The sequence below is a fragment of the Mesoplodon bidens genome, assembly GCF_964165515.1.
Source record: "Mesoplodon bidens genome assembly, contig: HAP1_SCAFFOLD_154, whole genome shotgun sequence".
Classification (NCBI taxonomy): Eukaryota; Metazoa; Chordata; class Mammalia; order Artiodactyla; family Ziphiidae; genus Mesoplodon; species Mesoplodon bidens.
In genome coordinates, this window is record NW_027671790.1 from 226,690 (window position 1) to 252,628 (window position 25,939).

Below are 25,939 nucleotides of genomic sequence, written 5' to 3' on the forward strand. Positions count from 1 at the left end.
ATTAGAATTATTCCTAATATGAAGACATTCAATATTTGTGGAAACAAATTTTCTCTTGAAAACTTGGCTTCCAGATGGAAGAAAAATAGGGGTAGAAATGTATTTAAAGGCAAATTTGAAGGTGAGAAATCAACATTCACATTCCATAGTGAAAGAAAAAGGGTTAGTAATTACAGAGAGAAAGGCAAATACAATGCAAAAATTATTGGAACATATTTTGCTCAATTACAAACAAACTTACATGGTAAGTTGTAGCTTCCATTATTGCACCAATTTGTAGCATATTTTAATATTTTCATTTTAAAAAGTCATCTATTGTTTTTTTAGAAAGTATCTAGAGTGGTTGAAGTGAAATAACTTTCAGAAAATGTGTTAAAATGGGGCTACAAAAGACTTAGGAGGACATAAGCTTGGTTCTTATTATTGACAGTTTGCAAATCAGCCATGGGGATACACATTATTTGCAATTTAAAATGAATGACGATTCTATATACATATAGATGCATCTTATCATATTGATTATAAACCAAGTAAAATCTCATGAAATCTAAGTATGTTTGAAAAACTTAAACCTATTTTTATGTTTTTCCAAACACTAGAAAATGAAAGCAATTTCTGTTGTTTGTCATTTTCTTTTGGACTCTCTTGGCTTCCTGAAAATGATTATGTCAAGATATTGGAGAAATATTCATAGGAAGCAACAGAGGCCATGAGAATAGAGACCTACACTGCTTCCTCATTAGAAAAAATAAAATAAAAATTCCTGTCTATCCATTTCAAATTACACTCAGGGATGCTTATAATATAGAATTTGAAAGTTGAATACATGCTAGTTGTCAAGTAGTCAGCCCCGTTGATTACTCATGCATTCCCTCCTAAGTATGTTGTTCTTAGAATTCAGAGGGGTCCTTTAATCACACCCCCCATCTTGACCACTCACATCTCCAGATTTTCCTACTTCACGGCATATTGGTGTTTAACTTATTAAACAAATATTTGTTGAACAATTACTATGCATGCTAAGCAATGGGGATCAAAGATGAATGAATATTCATTTGTCTTTAAGGAGACACAGTCTACTGGAGAGAGGCAGAACTGTGAACAGATGACTGCATAAAGAGGCAAAGTCAAGTCTTATTTATTCAGAGGAAGAAGTCCCCGTGATCAAGCAACAAGTAAAATCATTTCATTGTGCAAGACATGGATTTGTGATTGAAAATGCACAAGCATATTTATCTTATTATCCATCATAGATGATCACCTATTATAATCAGTGAGATTTCTTAATGGCACAGCATCTAGAGGAGGACGTCATGCATGGACCTGTCATATTCAGAAAGTAAGGAAGTGGCACAGTGGGAACAATTCAGGAAAGTAAATAAACATGACAGTAGATTTAAAATCTACTTTAACTGTTCTTACTATTATTAATCTATTTGGGCAAGTAGTAGTTTTCATTGATGTTAGCATTTTTTCATCCACGACTTGAAATCAGACATTAAATATTAATATTATAAAAAATGTTACTAATTGAATTCATTCACAAATTTATAAAAAGAGATCAGCACCAGAGACCTATTTATTGGAAACAAAGTAGGTAGAACAATTAAACTCACTTATAGTTCCTTCTCAACCAAAGTGGACAGAAGTTTTATATGTAGAGGTCAATCCTGGGCCAGAGGCTATTTAGTATTTTCATCAAGTCTAGGATGATAGAAACGCATGTGGATTTAGTAATTTACAGTTCTCTTTAGTTGATAAGACTGATGAATACTTTGTCAAGATCAAAATTCAACATGACCATAATATGACCTTGACAAATTGGAGAAGTGGTTTAAAACAATGCAATTTAATAAGTCTAAGGGTCAGATATGGGCTTTAAAGGGATTGGGAAGGAAATGGAATTTATAATAATGTAGGTGATACCATGCCAGTGAGAATGCATTTGTGTGTGTAATATAATATGTAACAAATAATATTGAGTATGACTTGAGTCAAGAATATAGCAATAGCTTTTTTTTTTCTCTCTCTCACCATGGCATAGTGCTTACTCACTCACAAATATTTCTAACACATTTCATCAAAATTTCATCATTTAATCCTGTATCCCTGCTGATAAAATTAAAAGTAATTCTAAGATATATAAATGAAGAGAAGGGTATAAAGGTACAAATAAGTGGGTGAATATTATGAAATTACTTTGTATTGTGCTTTACAAATACGATTTATGCATTTATCTTGTTACACATTCGTTCATTCATTCATTCATCAATCATTACATATTTATAGAACTTCTACTATGTCCCAGGCACTGCATTAGGTGCTGGTAATACAAGGTGTGGAAAAGCAAGCATTGTCCATATTTCTTAGAGCCTGCAGTCTAAAGAATAGTTACTAATTGTAGTAAATATAGACAGGGTACTATGAGCCATGGAACAGGGAGCCTTTCTCACCTGGAAGGATGAGGAAAGGCATCCCTTGTGAAATGTCTTCTTAACTGATGTATGACGTAGGTAGCCTAAGGGGACAAGGGAGTAAAGGAGTAAGTATTTCTTGCAAAGGGGAAAGCAAGTATTAAGAATTTGAGCTTCAAAAAAGGAATGCTTCACGTTGATATTACAGTCTCAACAAATACAATTAAATTTCTGGTTGTTAATACATTGCATAAAAGTGGAGGAGTGGATTTCTGCCAAAATTAGGGCATATAGTTAGGATTAGAAATGTGCTCTGTGATATCAGTGACTTTAACATTGCAGTGAGACTGGGAGAAAAAAACGTACAAAGAGGCTATCCTCTGGACCCAATGGCACTGATGTACATCAAGGCTTTTGCTGAAGTAGAAAACCTGCTATTGATATTGAGATGCTCTTGAATGAAACAATGACTTCAAATAAGAGCTCCAAACTGAAACTCAGAAAGACCACCAATCTGACATGACTTAAATTTGAACTGCTTCTCAGATAGGCGATTTATACTTTGGGGTAAATGGAAACTGGGCTTGGTTTCACTAATGATATCAATGACATTTTGCTATTAAATTTGGTTTAATATTTTCATTTTACAAATCCCTAACTTCAAAAACTCTCTAAGGGAAAGTAAGGGGAAAAGGATAGGACTAACTTGTTTAGTTACATTACCTTGAATTTTAAATTTAAATTGAGCTGCGCTATCTCCACCAATGCTTGACTAGAAGCCTGCACAGTGAGTAGTTGTAATGGAGGAGATTGGCTCATTTTAATCTGATGGATCTCAAAGAAATTCAGGTAAAACAACTCTCTGCATAGTTCATAGTCAATTATTTATACTTACAGAAAAATGCCAAAGCCTAGAAAACTTTAAATGGTGGATAATCAGCAACATTCACATTTTTCCTTGAGGTTTTCAGGCTTGTACAAACACATTTAGGCTTTGAAAGACACGTTTTGGAACTTTACTGGAGGTATTCTAAGAAATATCTTCATGTTAAAACAATCTCCAAATATTTTAGGAATAACTAGTATCTCTCCGTAAATAATTCATGCCTTAATTAATTATTATCATTGTTAGAAATTAATACTGAAGTATTTCAGAAAAAGATGACATATTAAGAATGTGACACTGCTTCCATGTCGTATAAGAGCATGAGGATATCTCTTATGAAACTTACTGCATTTTGCTACAACATTTTTGTCTATCTTCTCTTCCAGATTACAAGCTTCTTAAAAACTAGACTGTGCACAGATCTAACTTTCTGGCCTACATTTGCAGCACTGGAGACTACTATGGAAATATTAATTCAAAGGATATTTTAGAAAACATTATAGACAGAACTCTACCATAAAAGAGCATATATAAATATAGCATATTTTCTGATGTTATTGAATCATCTTAAGTATTGGTTAATGCAAATTTCAATCTCTAAGGCACTTCTACAACATACCTGAAAAATGATCGTCATCTTGTACTTGAGTGTCCTCACTGAGAAAGAAATTGCAACTCAAAATAAGTTTATTTCATTTTTAGGAAGCTCTAATTGTTAGAAAACTCACTCTTAAAATAAGTTAAAATCTCTATTCCTCAACTTCTATGCATTTTCTTGGTTTTTAAATTAGGGGCAACTTGATCTATTTTTGATTTTACAGCTCTAACATAGCTAAAGCTGGCGTTCAGGTCCTTTGCCCACTTACCTACTCTTCATAATTATTTTTATTAAAAGAAATATATTGTGGTATAATATAAAAATATACTAACTTGAATGTACACTTTAATGAATTTTGACAAATGTAAATATTTTGTAACTCTGTTTCCATCAAGGTAGACAATTTTCCTATTACCCCCCTTTGCAGTTTTCCCTTTCCTCTTTGCAGTCACTCTCTACTCCATCTTTGATACAGGCAACTGCTGATATGTTTTCTGTCACCATAGATTCATTTTTCCTTTTCTAGAAAGTCATATAAACAGAAACATAAAGTACATACTCTTGTGTGTCTAGCTTTTTTCTCAGCATAGCGTTTCTGAGATTCATCCTTGTTGCATTCCTCATAATTCTATCCTTCTACTGCTGTATGATATGACATTGTATGGATATACCACAACTGGTTCACCCATATAAATCTTGTTGGAGATTTTCTGATGATGGCCATTCTGACCGGTGTGAGGTGATACCTCAATGTAGTTTTGATTTGCATTTCTCTAATGATTAGTGATGTTGAGCATCCTTTCATGTGTTTGTTGGCAGTCTGTATATCTTCTTTGGAGAAATGTCTATTTAGGTCTTTTGTCCATTTTTAGATTGGGTTGTTTGTTTCTTTGATATTGAGCTGCATGAGCTGCTTCTAAATTTGGGAGATAAACCCTTTGTCAGTTGCTTCATTTGCAAATATTTTCTCCCATTCTGAGGGTTGTCTTTTCGTCTTGTTTATGGTTTCCTTTGCTGTGCAAAAGCTTTTAAGTTTCATTAGATCCCATTTGTTTATTTTTGTTTTCATTTCCATTTCTCTAGGAGGTGGGTCCAAAAGGATCTTTCTGTGATTTATGTCATAGAGTGTTCTGCCTATGTTTTCCTCTAGGAGTTTGATAGTGTCTGGCTTTACATTTAGGACTTTAATCCATTTAGAGTTTATTTTTGTGTATGGTGTCAGGGAGTGTTCTAATTTCATACTTTTACATGTACCTGTCCAGTTTTCCCAGCACCACTTATTGAAGAGGCTGTCTTTTCTCCACTGTATATTCTTGCCTCCTTTATCAAAGATAAGGTGACCATATGTGTGTGGGGTTATCTCTGGGCTTTCTATCCTGTTCCATTGATCTATATTTCTGTTTTTGTGCCAGTACCATATAAATGCTGGAGAGGGTGTGGAGAAAAGGGAACCCTATTGCACTGTTGGTGGGAATGTAAATTGATACAGCCACCATGGAGAACTGTATGGAGGTTCCTTGAAAAACTAAAAATAGAACTACCATACGACCCCACAATCCCAGTACTGGGCCTATACCCTGAGAAAACCATAATTCAAAAAGAGTCATGTACCAAAATGTTCACTGCAGCTCTATTTACAATAGCCAGGACATGGAAGCAACATAAGTGTCCATCATCGGATGAATGGATAAAGAAGATTTGGCACATATATACAATGGAATATTACTCAGCCATAAAGAGAAACGAAATTGATGTATTTGTAGTGAGGTGGATGGACCTAGAGTCTGTCATACAGAGTGAAGTAAGTCAGAAAGAGAAAAACAAATACCATATGCTAACACATATATATGGAATCTAAGAAGAAAAAAAAAAGGTCATGAAGAACCTAGGGGTAAGACGGGAATAAAGACACAGACCTACTAGAGAATGGACTTGAGGATATGGGGAGGGGGAAGGGTAAGCTGCGACAAACTGAGAGAGTGGCATGGACATATATACACTACCAAACGTAAAATAGATAGCTAGTGGGAAGCAGCCGCATAGCACAGGGAAATCAGCTCGGTGCTTTGTGACCACCTAGAGGGGTGGGATAGGGAGGGTGGGAGGGAGGGAGATGCAAGAGGGAAGAGATATGGGAAGATATGTATATGTATAACTGATTCACTTTGTTATAAAGCAGAAACTAACACACCACTGTAAAGCAATTATACTCCAATAAAGATGTTTAAAAAAAAATCTTGGATATTTTGGTCATATCCAGTTTTACCTATTATGAATAATGGTGTTACACATTTTTGTGAACAAATTTGTGTGACATAAGACTTCATATCTCTTGGATAAGTATGAACTATTAGGTAATTGCTTGGTCATATGTAAATGTATATTTAACTTTAAAGCTTTCATGCTACAAGCCCATTAACAATGTATTCATGTTTCTCTAGGTCCACACCAAAACTTGACATTAACAGTTTTTTTAATTTTAGACATTATAGTGGTATGTAGTGGTATCTCATTATAATTATAATTTATACGTCTTTGATGGAGCAATCTCTAAATATATATAAATTATATATACTTAATATATATGTTGTATACAATATATGTAAATATTTTAATTAATTTTTATTGGAGTATAGTTGATTTACAATGTTGTGTTAGTTTCTGCTGTACAGCAAAGTGAGTCTGTTATACATATACATATATCCACTCTTTTTTAGTTTCTGTTCCCATATAGGTCATTACAGAGTACTGAATAGAGTTCCCTGTGCTATACAGTAGGTTCTTATTAGTTATCTATTTTATATGTAATAGTGTGTATACATATAAAAAATATAATTAGGCACTTAAAAATAAAAGGAAGACATGCAAATAGCCAATAGGCATATATTCATAGATACATATACTTTACATTTATATATATAACATATCCATAAATATATTTTTGCCATTTTCTCCCATTGGATTGTCTTTTTATTTTTGAAGTGTAAAAATTCTTTAATCTGTATATAAGTTCTTTGCCAGATATTGATATTGCAAACATTTTCCAAGTTTGATCTTTCCTGTTGATTTTCTTAATTTTGATTTTTATTCAGCAGAAATTTCCCTTTCCTCTGTGGTTGTCACTGCCTTGTCAGGGTTGGGTTCTGACCCCTAGTCGTTGGAGTAGAGGCCGTCAGATCTGTTTCTTAGCTGTGTTTCTGATCTGCGGTGTGAGGTCGGGAGGACTGGAGCACTCCCACTGGGATAGAAGCCATTGAGTATTCCTCCTCTGGAGGTGTTCACCTGTGGGTGTGCTCTGTTTTGTCTCCTTTCGCCCATTGTGTGGGCTTACAAAGTACACGGCTGTTGGTACTGCTCTCAGTCCCACCTTAACCATGGTTATGCCGGCAACTGGCCCTGGTGACTCAGGCATCATTTTCACCAGGCCACTGGCCCAGATCCACTGAGGTCAGGTCCCAGGACTGCAGTAATTATGTACCTGGACCCACTATGTGAGATATGGAGGCAGCTCAGACTCTGGCCTGGCCAAACCCCAGCATGTATGTGCCCACAAAACCCACAGCTGCTAAAGCCAGACCTGTCTCAGCTGCAGGAGCACTTGTCCATTGGGATGTTCCCAAGTGCTGAATTTAGGAAGCCATCAGAGGAAGTGTAATGCCATGATTTGCACAGCCATGAGGAGAGATTTCAGCTCTTCTTCCTTAGTTGCATGTTCCCTGGAACTCAGCTGTGGTTTCAGCCCCATCTCTGCATGTGGGCCACCCACTGGCGTCTGCTCCCAAGGCTGCTGGAGCACACGAGCTTGTCAGGCAGGAGGATGTAGAAGCAGCAATCAGGGTAGGCAGGCTGCCCAGGTGAGAGTGTGCTGGGTGGCTATGGGATGTACGAGCCTGTCAGGCAGGAGGGAGTCAAGGTGGCAAGCTGGGCAAATGGGCCACCCAAGCAGGAGAGTGCTGAGGTGATGATGGCTGGGGGCATGTGAGCCACTCTGGCAGGAGCCCTTCCTAGTGCCTGTGGAGGCAGGGGCCGGTGTGTGAGGAGAGAGGCTGCAATGGGGGCCCCGCCCTTTGTGCATCACTCAGCAGTGGCACTTTGCTTCTATGCTGGTCTGGGCTTCCTCCAGGAGCATTCCTTGTTGTGGAGCTCCTCACTCCTATCCCCTTGAGCTGTCTCCTCACAGCCAACATCATTCCCCTTCCTGGGTCTGCTCTTCAAACCCCACATTCCAACACTCAGCCCCCGTGTGCACCAGTGGTCACCAGTGGCTGGGGCATGCAGAGCTGTGGCCAGACCATCTGTGTAGGCCTCACTCTCTCCTGCCTGCCACAGACTGGCTGCTGCACTGTTCTCTGAGCCACCAAATTTCTCCTTCTGCCCCAGCTTCTCTCCCCGCTGCTTCCCCAGATGCGGGAACCTCTTCTCACCTTCAGCTCCGCTCCCCCGCCCAGGGTCACAGGTCACGTCCCACTTCATCTGCTCTTCCTTTTCCCTTCTTCTTTCTTTCGTCCTACCTGGTTACGTGGGGATCTTTCTTGTCCTTTCAGGTGCCTGAGGTCCTCTGCTAGTGTTTATCAGGCGCTCTGGGAGAACTGTTCCATTGTAGATGTTTTCTTGATGCATTTGTGGGGAGATATGAACTCCACATCTTCCTACTCCTCCGTCTTCTTGACTGACTAATCAGCAGTTTGAGTTTTAAAAGGCCACTTTTCCCCCTTCTTTAACCTTGGTTTCAGGTTCTACCTAATTTAGCTAATTAGGCTCAGTCTCAGGTCATTGTGGTCTGTATTTACATTTCTGATTTGTACCGATTTGCAAGACAAAGACAGTTGCTTTTAATTCCCCAAAGAACTGGCCTGTCACCTAAATAATATTGAAAGACTGATTTGCCCAACTACGTTTTCTTTAATTTGCTTTTCTGTATCAGTGAGAAGATTTCCAACTAGACTGAAATTTCAGAATTCTATAGTCTAGAACTTTATGGTTTAATTTATCATACCTTCAAAACTTGCATAAGGCATTCAACAAAGACCCTCTTTCTGAGTGCACAGATTAGACCCAGAGTAAAGTCTCCATTCTTTATTTTTATTATCCCTTAAATATCAGCTGTCAGTTTTTACTTTATATTGTATAGGCTCAGGTAATCCCACTGGTTTCCTTTAGTATGTTTAATTAATATTTCCTTCATATGCCGTCTTATAATATCAAGCAGGGGAAGAATTCGCCAGTGAAACATGTCTATCCCACACAATATAATTAGGCAAAAGAGAGGTAATTATCTTATACAATGCCCATTTAAACATACCAATTTTTATAAAGACTCTGGGGTCCCCAGAGAGTGGTTGAGCCAAGGGACTCAGGCACTTTTGTCAATCTTTTAACTTGATTAATTGGTCTAACTTTTGCCCCAAGTAATTGTTGGTCAGGTATCTCAGTGTAATTTTACGTGTATAAAATTTATATGTAATAAAATATACGTATTTTAAACTGGGGTAAATAGGGCAGACTTGTTTGGGTCTGGCCCTTTAATGTTGATGACAAGTAGGAGATCCCTTTGGCCCATCCAATCTTAGGTAGTATTGTATCCAATCTTTGATTTATCTCATTAATGTCTGTTTTATTTATCCCACTTTAAAATAACCATCTAAAGATTTCTTATTCATTTAGAAGTCCCTTTAAAATTTTCACCTTGTTGGGAAAAAGTTTTTAGACTTTTCCTTCAGTTTTTTTCCCTGTTACTTAACCTAATTAACAATAATTATTCTAATGTTTTTATTAGCATCTGTAAGACCCATTTAGGGGAAGCAGAGACCACAAATAAGGTTTCCCAAACCAATTTTTTGGGTTTGTTTGAAACTAAAGGAGTTTTTAGGTTAACCATTATATGTCTAATTTCCCACATTTCCCCCCCATAGGAGCCAATGAAACAGCTGTTTATAATGAGAGCTCTCTAAAAATTTACCAATTTAGAAGTTTCTCCAATTTGAAGGATCCATGATCTGCCCATAAATGAGGTATACCTTAATAGTGACTCAAACCAATAAGACGCAAGAGGCTTCCCCACAAAAGAGTGTAAAGGATGCTGTCTAAATAAGATCCAGAAAGTTTACTCCCAAAAGTAGTTTAAGAAAGTAATGGTCTTTGTTGTACAGGCTGACACAATGAAGGTTAAGATGGCAAAAAGCCCCTGAGAGTCGTACAGTCAGACAAAAGACTGCTCAGAATCCCAGTCTATTTGACTGGCTGCCAAATGTACACCATATAAGTACTTTTGGATGGTAGTGACCAAGTTCTCAAAACACACACACACACACACACACTCTGAAGAATATCAGAACACTTACATTTCAAAGACACAGGAAGAGAAATGCAAGTTTCCCCTAGAAAGCCTTTTGTTTTTTTGAAGTCAGAATTCTGAAAAGATGTTTTTATCAAGCCAGCTTTTTCTAACTTAACTGCATATGCAATAAAAGAGTCCTATCTTAGTCATTTTTAGGGCAAGATTTTCTTTAAGTCCCAAGTAAGTAAGCACTTGTAAATGTAAATTTTGTATGTACATAAACCTGGCCAGGATATCCGTTGGAGGCTGGAAATCTGTTGTTCCTTTTTCTTTTGTATTGAAAGCTAAGTTCCCCATTCTGAGTTCAATTTGTGAAGATCACTTTTATTTTGACAAACTCTATTAAAGTAGCCAATTCAAGGAAGACAGGTTAGTCTTCCACCTAATTACCCAGTCCAACTTTTACTCAGTGTCTTTCACCTGAGCAAAGTCTCCCCAGTCTTTCAACTGAGGATAAACCACACAGTGTCTAAACTGAGCAAGATCTTCCCAGTGTCTTTTAAGTGAGGCTAACCCACTTGAGCAAAAGTCTTCCCAGTGTTTTTCTACTGAGGATAAGCTCTCAGTGTTTAAACTGAGTAAAAATCTTCCCAGTGTCTTTCACTGAGGGTGACCCAGGTACTTCTTCTTGAAACCAAGTTTCAAGGATAACCTACTACTCAAGAGAAGAGTTTAACACCACTGAATAAAACTTAGGATCATCAACCAAAACTGGAGATCCAAGAACCAGGAGATACTCACCCAAATTTGTCTGGACACTCTGAGAAAGCGGACAGGCCCAAGAAGCCTCTGCTGGCGCCAGGACTCTGGATCCTCATAGAGTTCAGGCAAAGAAGAAAAGTCTGCTCTGGGCCCCTTCATTGGTTGCCAAGACTGCTGACTGAAAAATATGCACAACCCAAAAGGAGAATTATGTTTTATTTGGCAGATTTTCTGAGGACTTAAGCCCAGAACACAGCCTGTCAGATCACTCTGAGGAACTGCTCAGAAGACCTAAGGGAGGAGTCAACCAAAACCAGGTAGTCAGAACATCAAAAGATTACTATTAATTAAAGAAAACTAGACATCTCAAGTTAAGGACTGTAGCACTTTTCTATGTATGAGAAGATGAAAGAATCTGGGCTCCGTGAAATCATTCCTTTGAGATGCACCTTAACTCTAGAATCAGTACCCTGTTTTTCTCCATCCCGAATCCCCTCAAGGTGCTCAGTTGAGGGTTCCTGCTTTGACGTCTGACTTGATGACTGCAACATCCTTTGTCTACGGATATGGCAGGGAATATTTTTCATCCACGGGTAAGAAATTGAGGAGAAAATTAACATAATTCAAGATATAAAACCATTACAATATTAAAAATTCCCAAATGTCAAACAAACATAAGTACCCTTGACCTGTAAAATGGAAGATGCCAAAGAAGGGGAAAAAAGAAACACTAAAGAAAATGTAGAAAATAAAGCATAAAATAAGATGGCAGAAATCAATAACAGTAGAACAATAATTAAATAAATCAAGGTAAATGTTATCGTAAGATTTTTAAATTTCAAAAAAAACCCCCATCAAACAAAACATATTGAAAATACAGTCATAGAGAAAATTTAGAGAGCAAATATGAATGCAAAGAAGACCTGTTAGGTAGTTAGTGAGACGTTAGCAGCAAGGAGGTGACAGTGGTGAGAAAGACAAGAAGAAATTGAGTCACACGCAGCCACCTGGGGACCCTCCCTTGACTCCACCCAGAACGGGAGAAACTATGGTCGGGTGGTGGGCAGCTTATCCTGATAAAGAGAGGCACAGTAACACCAGGGGACTTCTCCAGGCTGTGCATGCCCAGACCAGACAGGCGCATAACCTATAGTAAATCCAAACTCATTATACCATAATTACAATAAATTACATGTGGTTTTGCCCCTCACCCCACCCAGTAGGAATCTCTTGGAGATTCAAGGATGAGAGCATGTGCAGCAGAAAGCTTGTTACATAGCTCAGGACTGTCAATCAAATAATGATCCTTGTCACTCACCCCCACCTCTCTGCAAAATGCTCCTTAAAAGCACTCGTAAGCCTTTCTAGGAATGCTGCTTTCAATTTGCAGAAACAGTACACCCATCCCCCCCCCCACACCCTGAGAGTGTACCTTTGCTTCGATATACTTTGCTTTGGGCCTGCTTCACTTCGCTGAAATAGCCTGTTCTCAGAAACAGCCTGCTCTTTCTCTCTCCTCTCTCTCCCTCTCTGAGAGTGTACCTATGCTTAAATAAACTTTGCTTTGTGCTTAAGCTTAACATGGTAGTTTGCGATCCTTTGCTTACTATCATGGAACCAAGATAGCTGGTCCAGGCCTTCCACTGACCTCCTCGGTTGAAGCTATTTTGTTACAAAGCATGTCCACATGGTGACAGACCTAAGTCTAAATTTTGATAAAAGGTTGAATTAAGGTGAGAATATCATATGGGAGGAAAAGACTGTAGGAAAAATAGTAGATGTAGGAGATATGTTTGTGAAAGTGCACATTCATGGCAATATAGCCAAATAAACTCACATGCTCACGTTCCCACTAAAACTGTATAAAATTATGACCAAGAAGCAGAGAATACACATTATTGTAAAGCCCTCATGGGGCATTAAGACATATTTACCATGTGAATCCTTCAGTGAATCTTGTGTTACTGCTAAGGGATAGAAAGTGGTGTCATAAGGGAATTTTGTGTAAGACTCAAAGCTCCCTTTCTATATGGTTCAGGCTGGACTTGAAGCTTCAGGGGCCTGGGAGGATGGGGCAGGAAAGGCAAGGCACACTCAGAAAAGAGAATACATACATAACACACTAGGAATATCTGAAGAGGCTGCTCAAGACCTGGCTCAGCCCCAAGGGTTTGACTCCTAGTCCTACTCTTCACCCTACAGCCCGTTAGGGTCAGGACCTTGGCTCCCCTAACCCATTCCTAGCTTCCGGGTATAGAATGAGTGCACGTCTGAATGTTAATGTTCTCTCAAAATTTACATGTTGAAATCCTACCTCTTAAAGATAGGAGGCGGGGCCATGCAAAAGTGCTTATGAGCTTTCATGAATGGGATTAGTGCCTTATAAAAGAGACTCCAGAGATATCTCTAGCCTCCTCCCATCATATGAGGATACAGAGAGAAGGCTCCAGCTGTGAACCAGGAAGAGAGCTCTCACTACGAGGTGGCCATACTGGTGACTTGATCTTGGGCTTCCCAGCCTCCAGAACTGTAATAATAAATGTCTGTTGTTTTTAATCTACCCAGTCTATGGTATATTGTTATAGCAGCCTCAATGGATTAAGACCACATATTTCAAAATTTATCTGGAGAGTGGGGACTGTCTTATCGTTGCAAACTAAGAAGTTGGGTTGAGACAACATATGAAAGATTTTTTTTTAAGTAGAAAATTATGGATTATTGGATTTGAAAGTACTAGATTGGTTAAGGAAAATGAGTACGTGTGTGTGTGCGTGTTTGCAGTGTGTCCCAAAAGTTTTTGTGCAGTTTAAAGATTTACTAACTCCAGAATTATAAACACTATAAACTTACAAAAACATCATTTGAAGGTTTAACTGTTACCAGATGCAAGTCTGTGTGCCTGATGCACAGTGAGGCTAAATACTGAAACATCAGAATTTGGAGCAGAGAAAGGTTTACACAGTGCCATGCAAGAAGACACGTGGCTCATGCCCAGGAAAAACCCCAAACTTCCTGAAGGCTTTCAGCAAAGCCTTTTTAAAGGCAAGGTGAGGGAGGGGCATGGCTAATTGTTGCAAATATCTTGGTGTTGGATCCTTTGTTCTAGCAGCTGGCCAGATGGGTCAGATCCTGGTCAGGTCACGTGTTCCTGTAAACCTCCAACAAAACAATTATTATTCTCTGTTCTGCAACTTTTTATCTCCATGAATGGGCTCTTAAAAGTCAGAGCCTTAGCAATAGGCTATCCTGTATATTTCAGGCTATAGGCAACATTGTTTTCCAAAAAGTGCAGAGCCAGCCTGGGTCACAGGGATGGACAGAGTTAGCTCCGGCAACAAAGCATAAAGATTAAAGTAAAAAAGATCTAATGTGGAGTCAGATTTGTTCTTCCCTATTACATAACTATTTATCATTCTTTCATACTTATGAATTTTGAAAAATAAATTATTTTAATTTTTGTGTGTAGTTCCCTCTGATAGAAAATGAGGCAAAACATACACTATTCAAAATTCACAAAACTAAATAAGTGTAAAAGAAATTCAAGTTCTATCCCTGGGTTTACACAAGACACAAACATGATGTGGGAAAGTTGGAGCTGAGGACAAAGGAAATCCTGAGTAAAAATGTCTGTGAAACAGCCAGTCTTCCAGGGTCAGCTTAAGATGTTCAAGAGTTATCAAATTGGTGGGCCTCAAGTAAAGGTCTCTAATGGATGAAGGAACCAGGTTCCAGATGCAATGAACAGAAAATTGGCTAAGGTCTCTCTGACAGGATGAGAGTAGTTGGAAGGAGGGATCTGGAAGCCCCAGGAGGGTGCAGGTGTCTGTGGGTCTGGATGGGAAGGCGGGGCAGTGATTCAGCCTGTTTCTCTTATTGCCCCTCCCCCACACTCAGGAGCCCTTTGTGACAAGGCCACAGCTCTGTGATGCAGGCCTGGGGTTCTGCCATCAAGTGAACTCCCAGTGCTCTGTTGCCTGAGGGCAGCAATGCAATTCAGAAGATGGAGAATCTCTTTTCTTCGAAAAACATTGTTGCTATCTGGCTGAGATGCAGCCCAACTTCCTGGGTGATTAATATCATCCTTGGGTTCCTGTGTGGACTGGTGCTCTTCCTAATGTTACTCCCCTGCTTCCAGAGTAATCCATTCTTAGCACCACCTAGGAAACATAGAAACATCAGGAAGGTAAGAAACCTTTGGCTTAATCCCAGCAGAGATTATCTCTTTTTTTCTTATTCTTGTTTCCACTTTTCTAAACCACCTAGAGAGACTCCTGAGATGGGAACTCTCAGAAAAGTATAGAACATCATCCTTCTAGGGAAAAGCCAGGCCAGAGAGGGGTTAGAGTGGGCATGAGGATTTCTAGCCTAAGATCGTAGACCAGGAGTTCAGGTATGGTAGAGGGCTCCAGGGCAAGTCCCAAATGCAGTGACTAATAATGGTCAAGGACTGGATTACTAAGAGTTCAATCTCTGCAGGAAGGCTGACCCCTGAGCCCTGGTTCACCAGCCACCTACCCACAGCGGGTGTCACAAGTGAGACCTTCTTCCTCTGTGTTGGGGCTGAGCCCCTGAGAGCCTGAGAGAAGAGGCTGGAGTGGAGGTCTGGCCTTGGGAAGCAGAATCCTATCTGACAAAGCTCACGTGGACATTTAGGTCTGAGAATGTGTGTGTTTCTTGATCAGAGGAACAGTGACAGAAGAAATCTATGGTGATTAAAACTTAAAAAATCCTTCTTGGGCTTCCCTGGTGGTGCAGTGGTTGAGAGTCCCCCTGCCAATGCAGGGGACGCGGGTTCGTGCCCCGGTCCGGGAAGATTCCACGTGCCACGGAGCGGCTGGGTCTGTGAGCCATGGCCGTTGGGCCTATGCGTCCGGAGCCTGTGCTCCGCAACGGGAGAGGCCACAGCAGTGAGAGGCCCGCGTACCGCAAAAAAAAAAAAAAACCTTTGCACGCTTCAAAGAAGAAAAACTGAAAATATTGTTATCCACTTTAAAAATAAGTAAAAGGGGAAGAAAACCCACAGAGTTTTAGTTAAATGTAGAAAGTCATGTTGTTCATGAACACAGCTTGCCTAGATAGAGGACAGTGAGAGTTGGGTGTTCGCCCCTCATTTTTTCTTCTCTCTCAGCATCAAGTAGAGCTGAAGGGGAGGAGCAGGAGTAGGAAGAAAAGTGGATCTTTGAAAGGTAAGCCTTTGCCATTCAGCCCTGCGCGCCCCCGAGAGTTAGCTTCCATCTCTCCTAACCCTGAGGGCCCAGCTTCACGGTCTCTGAGGATGCCAGTGGCAGAGCTTATTCCTCAGGAAACAGAGCCTGAGCCTAATTAACGTGGAAGCACTTTGCAAAGGACAAACCCTTTTCAAGTGAGACTTACCATCACTGTCAGGGACATGTGGCCTTGGACACTGATACTTGGGCTCCAGAGTCTAATCCTCCAAAGATTTCCCTTAAAGGGCCATTGCACTCAGCCTCCTGAAAGACTCTTAGGCCTCTGCCTTCACCACCATGACCCAGTCTCCTGATTTCCAGCTTGCAGAGATTGCCTGGAAGAACTGGAGGGGACTCACAACCTGGTTTCACTTCTGCAAAGGTAAAGAATCTTTCCCCTTCTCTCCTGGGTCGTCCTTCCTCCCAGAGCCTATAATGTGACCCCAGCCCTGGGAGGGGGAGCCATGGGAGGGCGTGGCTAAGGCCCTAGAGTGAGGGAGAGCAGGAGCTTTATGAAGTCAGTGTGGGGGCAGAGGAGGGTTCTTGGGCTGCAGGTGCCCACCCCTGCCTGTCCTGTCCAGCCATCCTGGCCCCATCTGCTCTCCTACAGCTGCCTGGGGAGGCTTCCTGGCAAGGACAACTTTCATCAGCTCTCATGTCAAGACCCTCCTGGTGAGGCGTGCAAAGCAGTGCCTGCTGGAGCCTGTGGAAGACACTGCTTGAAGGGTCGGGAACCCTGCATGAACACCTCCTGTAGGGTTTCCTTCCTTGATCCAGACACTCGAGAGGTGCTGGAAGCACATATTATACGGTTTGGGGTAAAGCACAGGTGGACCCTACCCCTCAAGGTCCTCAAGGCCATAAATGTCTTTAAGTTGAAAAAGTTCCAACCCTCCACCGTTCTGCAGTTTGCCTCTTCCCCTGCAGCTACCTGTGTGTCTGGGTCCCACTCAACAGTCCAGTTTGCTGAGTTCCTGGAGAAACCTCCTCAGGCTCATTCAGGAGAGAAGGTGAGAACAGAAGAGTCAGTTCCTACCCTGAAGAGGCCTCTCCTTGTCCCCTCAACTGTGTGTAAGGAAATCCAGAGTGCCCTGGGAGCGATTCCATCTGGTGACTGCCATGGGCCCTCAAAGGCTTCTCTGACTGGACAGGAGGGCAGGCCACCTTCTCAGTCCCTCACACTCAGCCTTGTGGGCAGAACCTGGAAGAGTGAGACTGTGGAATGGGTCAAGAGGGACAGCCTAGAGCCAGGTCCAAGTTCAGCAATGGTCAGGAATGAGCCAAGAGAGGAGAGTGGTGGTCAGGCCTCAGGAGACCCCTGCCATAGGGTAACAGTGATGGAGGTGAACTTAGGATCCCAGTCTTTGAGAGGTGAAGAGGCCAGGGAGGCTGTGGAGGCCAAGGAGTCTCCTGCTCTTCAACCACAGTCTCGTGTTATCTTGGAAACCAAAGTGTTGACAAAATCCCAAACCACAAATGTACATATGAGGAGTTTAGAGGTGCCAGGGGCCAGTAAAAGTTTCCTACTACCTAGAATGTCTGTTTTCCAACATCCAGGTGAGCCATGCCTTAACATGGAGGTTGCTAGTGAGTTTAACTCCAAAGTAAAGGTACAGTCAGACAACCAGCTTCAGGACTTTCCCAAACACAGGTTCCCTGCTGCAGACAACTTGGCTTCTCAGGTGCCTCAGTGCCATCCCCAGAGAGTCCCCACCAGAGACAGGTTAGCTTCCCAGGAGCCAAGTGGCCTTATGGAAGCCCAAAGGAGCAACCTAGGGCAGCAGGAGCCCAAAACTTCAAAACTCCAAGACTCACGGAAGAGCCAGAGCAAGATGATTGCCCCTACTTACAAAAGAGAGGACTGTAGGGGGCATAAACCAGGAGAGCATGAAGAAAGGTTTAAAGAATTAGGGACCTCTCAAGCTGGAAGTATGCGCCACCCTGCCCAGGTCAGGGGAATAACGGACTCTATTGGGAGCAGATGTCTCCAGCGCATGCCAGAGAAGAAACATAGCCCTCCAGAAAGCCTCTTCAGAAAAAGGATGAGGCTATTTTTAAAGTGGATTTTCCCCAAGAAAAAAGTCAATGGTCGAGATGCTCTGCAAAAAAAAAAGCCCATATCAGCCACTGCCCGGAGTCACGGATCAGTCAAAAGCAGATCAATCTTGAAGAGTGAGACTGCTGAGGGTCAGGCACGCATGGCAGCTGTTGGACAGATCCTAGAAGAAAAAAGAGCAATTCACCATGGACTTCATGCCACAAAGTTAAATGAACACAAACTGGAATTCCAAGTCCCAGTATGTGGGTGTTTCTGCTACCATAGGCTTACCTCCTACCCAGAGCAAGGGAGAATGATGGGTTATACAGCCTGTAGTCATAAAGCCACCTCCAAGGGCCAGAGTTGTTCTATGAGGGAAAGGAAAGTCAGACACCAACATAGTTTGAAAAGTGTAAGGTTCGAAGATGAGCAGCTGGGCCTAAGGTGCCTCCCATCCTTGCCCCCCAAGAAGGGTTTGTTTCCAGTTAGTACCTGCCAGTATGGGCCAAGGATTCCAGGTGCCCCAGCCCGCCATCAACACTGTCCAAGGCATTGTCATCTTTGGGGAGGTGTCTTGCCTGGTCGACAGTAAAATCCTTCTTTAGTCTTCCCTTTAGTAGGAAAACATGTCTCCAAGTAAAAATTCAGTCCATGTAGAGAAAATGATTTTCTCATTAGCACATCCAAGATATTTAGTGTTCCCCAATACATGTATATATATATATATATATTTTTTTCCTAATAAAAGCATAGTGTAATGGCTGCTGTCTGTGCTGTGCACTTTGTCTTCTAGAAGGGATGGGCATGGAGGGAGGTGGACAGTAGCATCACAAGCTTGCTCCTTGTCTCGTGTCCCTTCATTGCACCTTATAATACTGTCATTACACAAACCAAAATTACTCTAACAATGAGACGGGAAAAACCTATGAAACCCACACCCAAGGATCTGGTTCAACCAATCTTTCTCCTTCTTCTATGCTACTTTGAACTTTATGCAACTGTAGTGGATAGGTTTACACGATAGGGCTGGAGATTCCAATTCAGTCTCCAGGAAGTGTCAGAGCCAAGTGGATGGAAGTTTGGGGGGAATAGAGTATGGGCTCTGAGTTCAGAAACAGGAGAAAGCTTGCCCCTGGATCTCTTGGTAGGGAATATACAACATCTGCTCTTAAGAGTTCCTTCTCTCTCTGATGAAGGCTGGGATTGAGATATGCCCTATGAACCCCTTTTAGCTTAGCCATAATAAAATGTACAGCATCACCCTCCCCCACCTCTGTTTTTCCTATACTTTAGAGCAGCAGCAAGGATGGCATTTCCAGCTCTGTGTGTGTAGGTGAGGGGAGTATCAGGGAGGCTGCTGAGGGCTGTGTTGAGTCCAGTCCCATATAAATGAATGGCTATGTTCATGGGTCACCTACCTTCCACTCTATGTTAACCCCAGAGAAGGAGTTTTGGATGAATGGAATAGGGGTGTGACTGTGGGTAGTAACTACCTGATGGTCAAACACTGTGAATTTAGGGTGGGATGTAGGTGTAGAAAAATCACTGGATCCAAGGAAGGAGGCAAAGTGGTACCAGATTCCCATAAATGTGCAGTTCTGAAAGAGCAGCCCCCTGACATACAACCACCATCTAAAGGCCTAAAGGGGAGGAAAAGTTAAGGGTCCAGTAGCTCATCATGGCCCCACCCCAGGGTCTCTACCCTATTCCAACTCTAAGATCACAGACCTAGAGAAACCACCTTTAGGTCAAAACAGAAAGTCAAACTTATAGAAGTAAAGCAAATCAGGGAAGGTTAATCTCTTAATACTATATTTAATAAGCTTACACATCATCTCCTCTTGACTTTTAGAAAGGATAACTTAACAATAGGTGTAAAAGCCAGGACTAGGGAACTTGGGATGTGACTCCTAGTCTGGTGACCTTCACATAAACACATGGCCCAAGGACTGCTCCAGGGGAGAGGTGGGGACTGGCTTGTGATTGTGTAGTAAGCCTTGCCTGTCTCCCAGTCCTTGATCACCCCAGAGCCTGGCAGGTGAAGAAGCAATCAGACAGGATTTGTGGTGGTGTGGAGGTGACCTGTGCAAAGTGGATGGGGCCGGGTGCAATCCAGGAGTGTTCCACTGATCTGCTTCTGGCACAGCTTTTCTTGTCTCCTGACCCCCATCCATATGGAAAAGCAGGGAGATGAGGAAGAATTTCTCTAGAGTGATTTGGTGCTTTCTGCCACGTGCAGGGCGCATGGTGGACACAGCTCCAGGTGGTGTCTTTCTCAGTGTGGAGATTTCTGTTCCAGCTGATGCCCCTGATCCAGATGACAACAGAAATGGACCCCATCCCCCATCCCTGTCAGGCCCCTCAACACGTGGAAATGCTGTGACCTGGGGTGGAGGGGGCAGAGTGAGCACAGGACTGCTCACACCCCTGGTTTCTCCCTGGAGCCAGGCCCTACCTCTGGGCCCCAATTCCCAAGGCAGCCTCCAGAATGGGCACAGCAGTGAGAGTGGAGCCAGGACTTGTGGGAGAGGTCGGTACCCAGAGGAAAGAGTTGACAGGGCTGGGACCTGAGCCTGGCTGCTGCTGGGTCCTCTCAGGGGCACCCAGAAGTGAGTTCTGGGAATATGGGGAAGCTGGACTTGGACCTCTCGGCTCCTGCTGGGAGAGTGCCACAGACAGGTGATGCTGATGGAACAGCAAGAAAACAGAAAGAAGCAAGTCCCTTTGCCCTTCTCTTGCTGCTCCATCTTCCATAAGGTACAGTAAGACAAGAAATTGAGAGACCAAAAGAAAAAAAGAAATGGAGAGACCCAGAGACAATACACAAAGACTTCACAGACACACCTCTCAAGAGAGACTTCTCACGCAAACACCTTTCTCAGAGATCACATACTGAGACCTCACACAGGGACCTCATGTTGCTTCACAGACCCTCAGACAGAAACCTAGCACAGATTTAACAGATTTCCCAGAGATACCTTCCAAAGGGACCTCATACAGAGACTTCACACAGAGATCTCACCCAGAGACAACACACAGAGACTTGGCACAAAGACCTCACAGAGACCTCACGTCTATTCTGCAGTATTCATTGACAAGTTTTTCTTAGTGAATATGAAACCACTTAGCAAACTGGCAGCATGATAAATATATCATCAGTTGTGCCCCTCTGAGATCCACCAGACACTCACCGTCAGCATTACTCTAAATGGGGAAATGTTTGAGAAGTTTTGTTCTTTTGTAATGTCACTGCCTCTGAACAAAAGAATTATACATTCCAAATGTAGATTTGCAAATTTCATTGTTAGGTGTTCATTAGCTTGAAAATCACAAATTACTTTTTTAAATTTCTATTTATTTTAGAAGAATGAAGAAAATAATGTTTATTTCTTAGAAATGCATGTAGTACTCTATTTTTTTATTTTTAAAAATTTTTATTGGAGTATAGTTGATTTACAAATTTGTGTTAGTTTCAGGTGTACAGCAAAGTGAGCCAGTTATACATATACATATGTCCACTTTTTTTAAAGATTCTTTTCCCATATAGGCCATTACAGAGTATTGAGTAGAGTTCCCTGTGCTATACAGTAGGTTATTATTATCTATTTTATATATAGTAGTGTGTATATGTCAATCCCAATCTCCCAATTTATCCTTCCCCCCTTATCTCCTGGTAACCATAAGTTTTCATTTGTACCCTTTTTTTTAGGAGAATCACAAATTTTAAGCACAACTAAAACACTGTCAGTCTCCAGTGAGGGAAAATATTTGTCCAGTTTTAGTTATCATCCAGTCAAATGGTATCTGGCACGTTTTTTAATTTATTGAGGACAAAACTTAAACTTGAGATGGCTTACTTGTTTCCTTTGGAAACATAAGAAAAACCTGCAACAAAGGTACTCTAGGAATGAAATAAACCAAGAAAGAAGCATCCGGACTCACATTCACTTCCCAGAGGGCTGTGTAACTAGCACATTATTTTGCACATAATAGCTTGCATCAGGTTTGTGGGGTTTGCTTTATTTTTTAACAGGCCAATAATCATGTGAGGATTTTTCACAAGTCAAATTTCTGGTTTTAAATTTTACATTCTGGCAAAATTATGCTTCTGAATATTATTTTATTTCTTAAAATGTGGTAATGCCCTAAAATGATATTACACAATCATAACGTTCAGCTAACATACTTAAAAAGATGGGCTATTAAGGCTTCATTCTTAAATAATTCTATGAAATGCACATTTTCTAAGACATGCAGTTAGGATCCATTTTATATTCATTATAGGGTTAACACATTGCTTTAAAAATTTTTGAAGGATTATAAAATATATGACTTAGCCTATGCTTGACATTATACATGTTACCTCATAAAATTACTGAGGGAAGGATACCTGAATATCTGAATTGAAGGTAGTCTACATTTAATCTACATTTGGCTTATAACAATGAATAATGAAAGACTTTCATTTATTATATATCTCACACTTTCCAAAGGGTACACTTCTAAAAGACTACTGATTTCTCACTGCTAATAAGCAACCTATTGTCCTTGCCTTGGTAAAATCTATTTTAATGACAGCTGGTTGTCTCCCAGATTATCCATTGGTATTACAGCGTCACGGTCTTTTAAGAGGAGCAGGGCTGACACGAGGACTCTGGGCTTATTTCTACAAGAAATTTAGTTTTTCTATTCTCCTAATTAACAAATGTATAAGTATTAATTTTTCACTTTACTCCCTTTCGTCGTTGAATCAGAAAACAATGGACTGTGGTCACGTATGTCATCTAATACTCTATCAGATCACTTTGTTTTAATAGTGCAGCTTACTCAGGTAACTTTACTGATCCGAACAAAATGGAATCAATTAGGAAAAAGTTCATACAGGAAAATATCCTTTTCAAAGTTGACTATTTTAACACAGTTAAATAAGCGATTATTTTTTAATCCTTTGAGTTAAAATTGTTCAGGGTGGCCAAGAAAGTCTGGAAACATGAAAAATGTCCATAAAAGCACTTTATTACTATAATACGTTGAATGTGTTGCTCCTCATTATTAATTCACAGTTCATTAAGCTGGGCAAAATCACAATGAGCAATGTGCATTAAAGCAAAATTCCCATCAATCATTTTCCATCTGCCATACATTGTGTCAGATGATTTGTGTGTCTAATTTTCATGGAAAAACTTGTACTTTTACTCCAGAATAAGAAATCAAGGGGGATCAATCTATTAAAAAGATATTAATATTCCCAGACTCTGTGGCCTTCAGTATTTTCTTTTTAAGAAGATTCACCTACTGCAAATCTTATAAATATTTTTACCATTTAATATGCCCAGACAAAATGGATACAAAAATTAGATAAAAGAGAAAACAACAAAAACAGATCCCCTTTGTTTTCAAAACATTTGATGTTTACATCAAAATATTTTGTTGAAAATGAAGTGATTTTTAATCTATAGTTAAAAGACACTCTAATGATATTTAGAACATATTACAGATCTGGATTTTTACAAATAGATTTTTATTTAAAACAGGTAACACACTGATATCAATAAACCAGGCACTCTAGAACAAAATGTGGAGATGGCAATTATGCGATGACTTTTTAATACTCCAAGGGAAAAAGAGTTTTTCCAAAGTAGTCCATCTACAATATTAACCCTTAAGATCTACTCCCCTTGATAGGTTTCAATATTATTTTCTGTTTTATACACATTTACTTTATAATTAACTCCTACAGGAGGACATTTCTGGAAATGTTCCCAGATATCTACAGCCACACTTTCTGTCATGATCACACCATGGAAAAAGTAGGGAACATCCAGATCCTGATGATCCAGGGGTTTCATAATTACCCCTTTGAGGTCAGTCAGAATCACAATCATTCCCAGAACAGGGTCGGTCTTTACATTTGTGCCCCTAGACATGCAGATTGTAACACTACCCACCCAAAGGCAAGTTGTCTTCCTTACTCAGGTTTGCAGGGGCACCACTCACTGTGGTAGCTAGAAGAGTCCGTTGCCCCCACCCCGGACCTGCATTCTGTACTCTCCACAGACACATCGTACTACAAATATACAAGTGGTGCTGATGAAACTTCCAGAAAGCTATAAAATAATGCATGTCAGGCATGGTAGATGAGGATTTAGAAAATGCTAACATCTTCTCTAGGAAATAAAGGTGACATACCTATGTGGCTTTAAGCATTTTTGTGCATTAGCTGGCCCCCTGGATCTGGGAAACAGCATCTGATTTTGAAGTTTCTCAGCCTCATTCTCTGCAGTGAAATCTGAAGCTCTTCCTTCCTTCTCTGAGTCCAGAAGCTGGAATTGATACAGTCTGCTCTCTGTGATTTCTCTCTACCATTTGTTTCCAATGACCACTTCAACTCAGATATCTCTCAAATCAGGGATCACTCCTAAACTTCAGGAGGAAGGTCACTGCCCTTTTTATTCCCACCACAATTTTATGCTAGTAACCCTTTACAGTGTCAATAAACTTATTTTGTAGAATGTGCCCCCTGGACTCCACCTGCTAAATCTGTTTTTTGGGCAAATCATTTGTTACTTACCTAAACAAATTTTATAAAATCATATTTCATAAAATTGTATTTTATAAAATGTTATTTTCTTATTTTATAAAATTGGTAAATCTAGGGATTTAGGCTTAATTATTATTTTTAAAAATGTTGGTACTCATTTTGCCAATTTTTCTCTTTTTACATATATCAGAAAATATGTTAAGAACTCAACTGTGAAGATACCACTATTTTTATTTTTTTTCACTTTTCGTACTTAACTTTTATAACAAACCTTTATTATTGCACAGGAAACATGAAAGTTTGTTCCTTGGAAAACATCAGTCTTAAGAACGTACTAAGTTAAAGCTTAGCATGTTAGATCTGCGAGTAGCCTTGCCTTTTTTTTTTTTTTTTGCGGTACGTGGGCCTCTCACTGTTGTGGCCTCTCCCGTTGCGGAGCACAGGCTCCGGACGCGCAGGCTCAGCGGCCATGGATCACTGGCCCAGCCGCTCCGCGGCATGTGGGATATTCCCAGACCGGGGCACAAACCCGTGTCCCCTGCATCGGCAGGCGGACTCTCAACCACTGTCCCACCAGGGAAGCCCAACCTTGTCTTTTTTTTTAATGTTTTTTCTGAATTGTTAAAAAAAAAAAAGCCTTAAGAGCTTAGGAACAGAAGCAAATTGAGAATTAAAATCCAAATCATTCAAATGAAGTTTGTCAGAACAGTTTGTGTGTGGAGAGGACAGCTTCTAGGCACTTCAGAGAAACCAGTAGGACAGAATTGAGAATATCCAGCACCTTACAGGGCTTCTCACAGAAATGCTTTAATGCAAAGAGGTGACTAGATTTCACAGGGAGACCAGGGAGAGGATGCAGAGATAATTAAATCACATTCAAGCACCTGTTTACCTGGGAGGTAAGTTCCTTCATATTGTGGTCAGATGTTGTTTAGGGGGACACTGGTGCAGGGCAGGTGTTGGGAGGACGAACTCTTTTCTGAGTGATTTTGCAAGTGTGAAAATTCATCCAACAGAGATGCTAGAAAATTTTGCTCCTAGTAGCGAGCGTCCAACATGATATTTTGGGACAAAAATATGTATTTGGAAGAATTTTTCACAAAAGAGCAGTGATGGGAGGAAAAGATACATATGGGCCTGGCTAGTAATATTCTTCCTTCACAATTTTCTTGTGGGTTCCTGAGGCCTGTTGTGACTGCTTGGAGACCTGGTCCCC

At 40.7% G+C, this 25,939-nt stretch overlaps 2 protein-coding genes and 1 long non-coding RNA gene across 3 annotated transcripts in view; 2 read left to right on the top strand and 1 right to left on the bottom strand.

The window, feature by feature from the left end:
* Positions 1-3,056, top strand: part of LOC308611047 (uncharacterized protein) — a gene marked incomplete at its 5' end in the record, with an annotated part of 65,394 nt that extends 62,338 nt beyond the window's left edge. Inside the window, one exon of the mRNA XM_081259987.1 lies at positions 1,067-3,056. The remainder of the gene's footprint in view (positions 1-1,066) is intronic.
* A 5,715-nt stretch (positions 3,057-8,771) lies between these two features.
* The window catches only part of LOC308611054, a 31,211-nt gene continuing 14,043 nt past the window's right edge, over positions 8,772-25,939 (bottom strand). The window contains exon 3 of the long non-coding RNA XR_014014766.1: positions 8,772-11,115. This is a non-coding gene — a long non-coding RNA (uncharacterized lncRNA). The remainder of the gene's footprint in view (positions 11,116-25,939) is intronic.
* On the top strand, positions 14,875-18,944 carry LOC308611053 (spermatogenesis-associated protein 31A6-like). Its single transcript, XM_081259992.1, has 4 exons — positions 14,875-15,120; positions 16,066-16,123; positions 16,466-16,526; positions 16,755-18,944. Exons 1-4 carry the CDS (start codon positions 14,938-14,940, stop codon positions 18,772-18,774), a joined length of 2,322 nt encoding a protein of 773 aa, XP_081116118.1. The 5' UTR covers positions 14,875-14,937; the 3' UTR covers positions 18,775-18,944.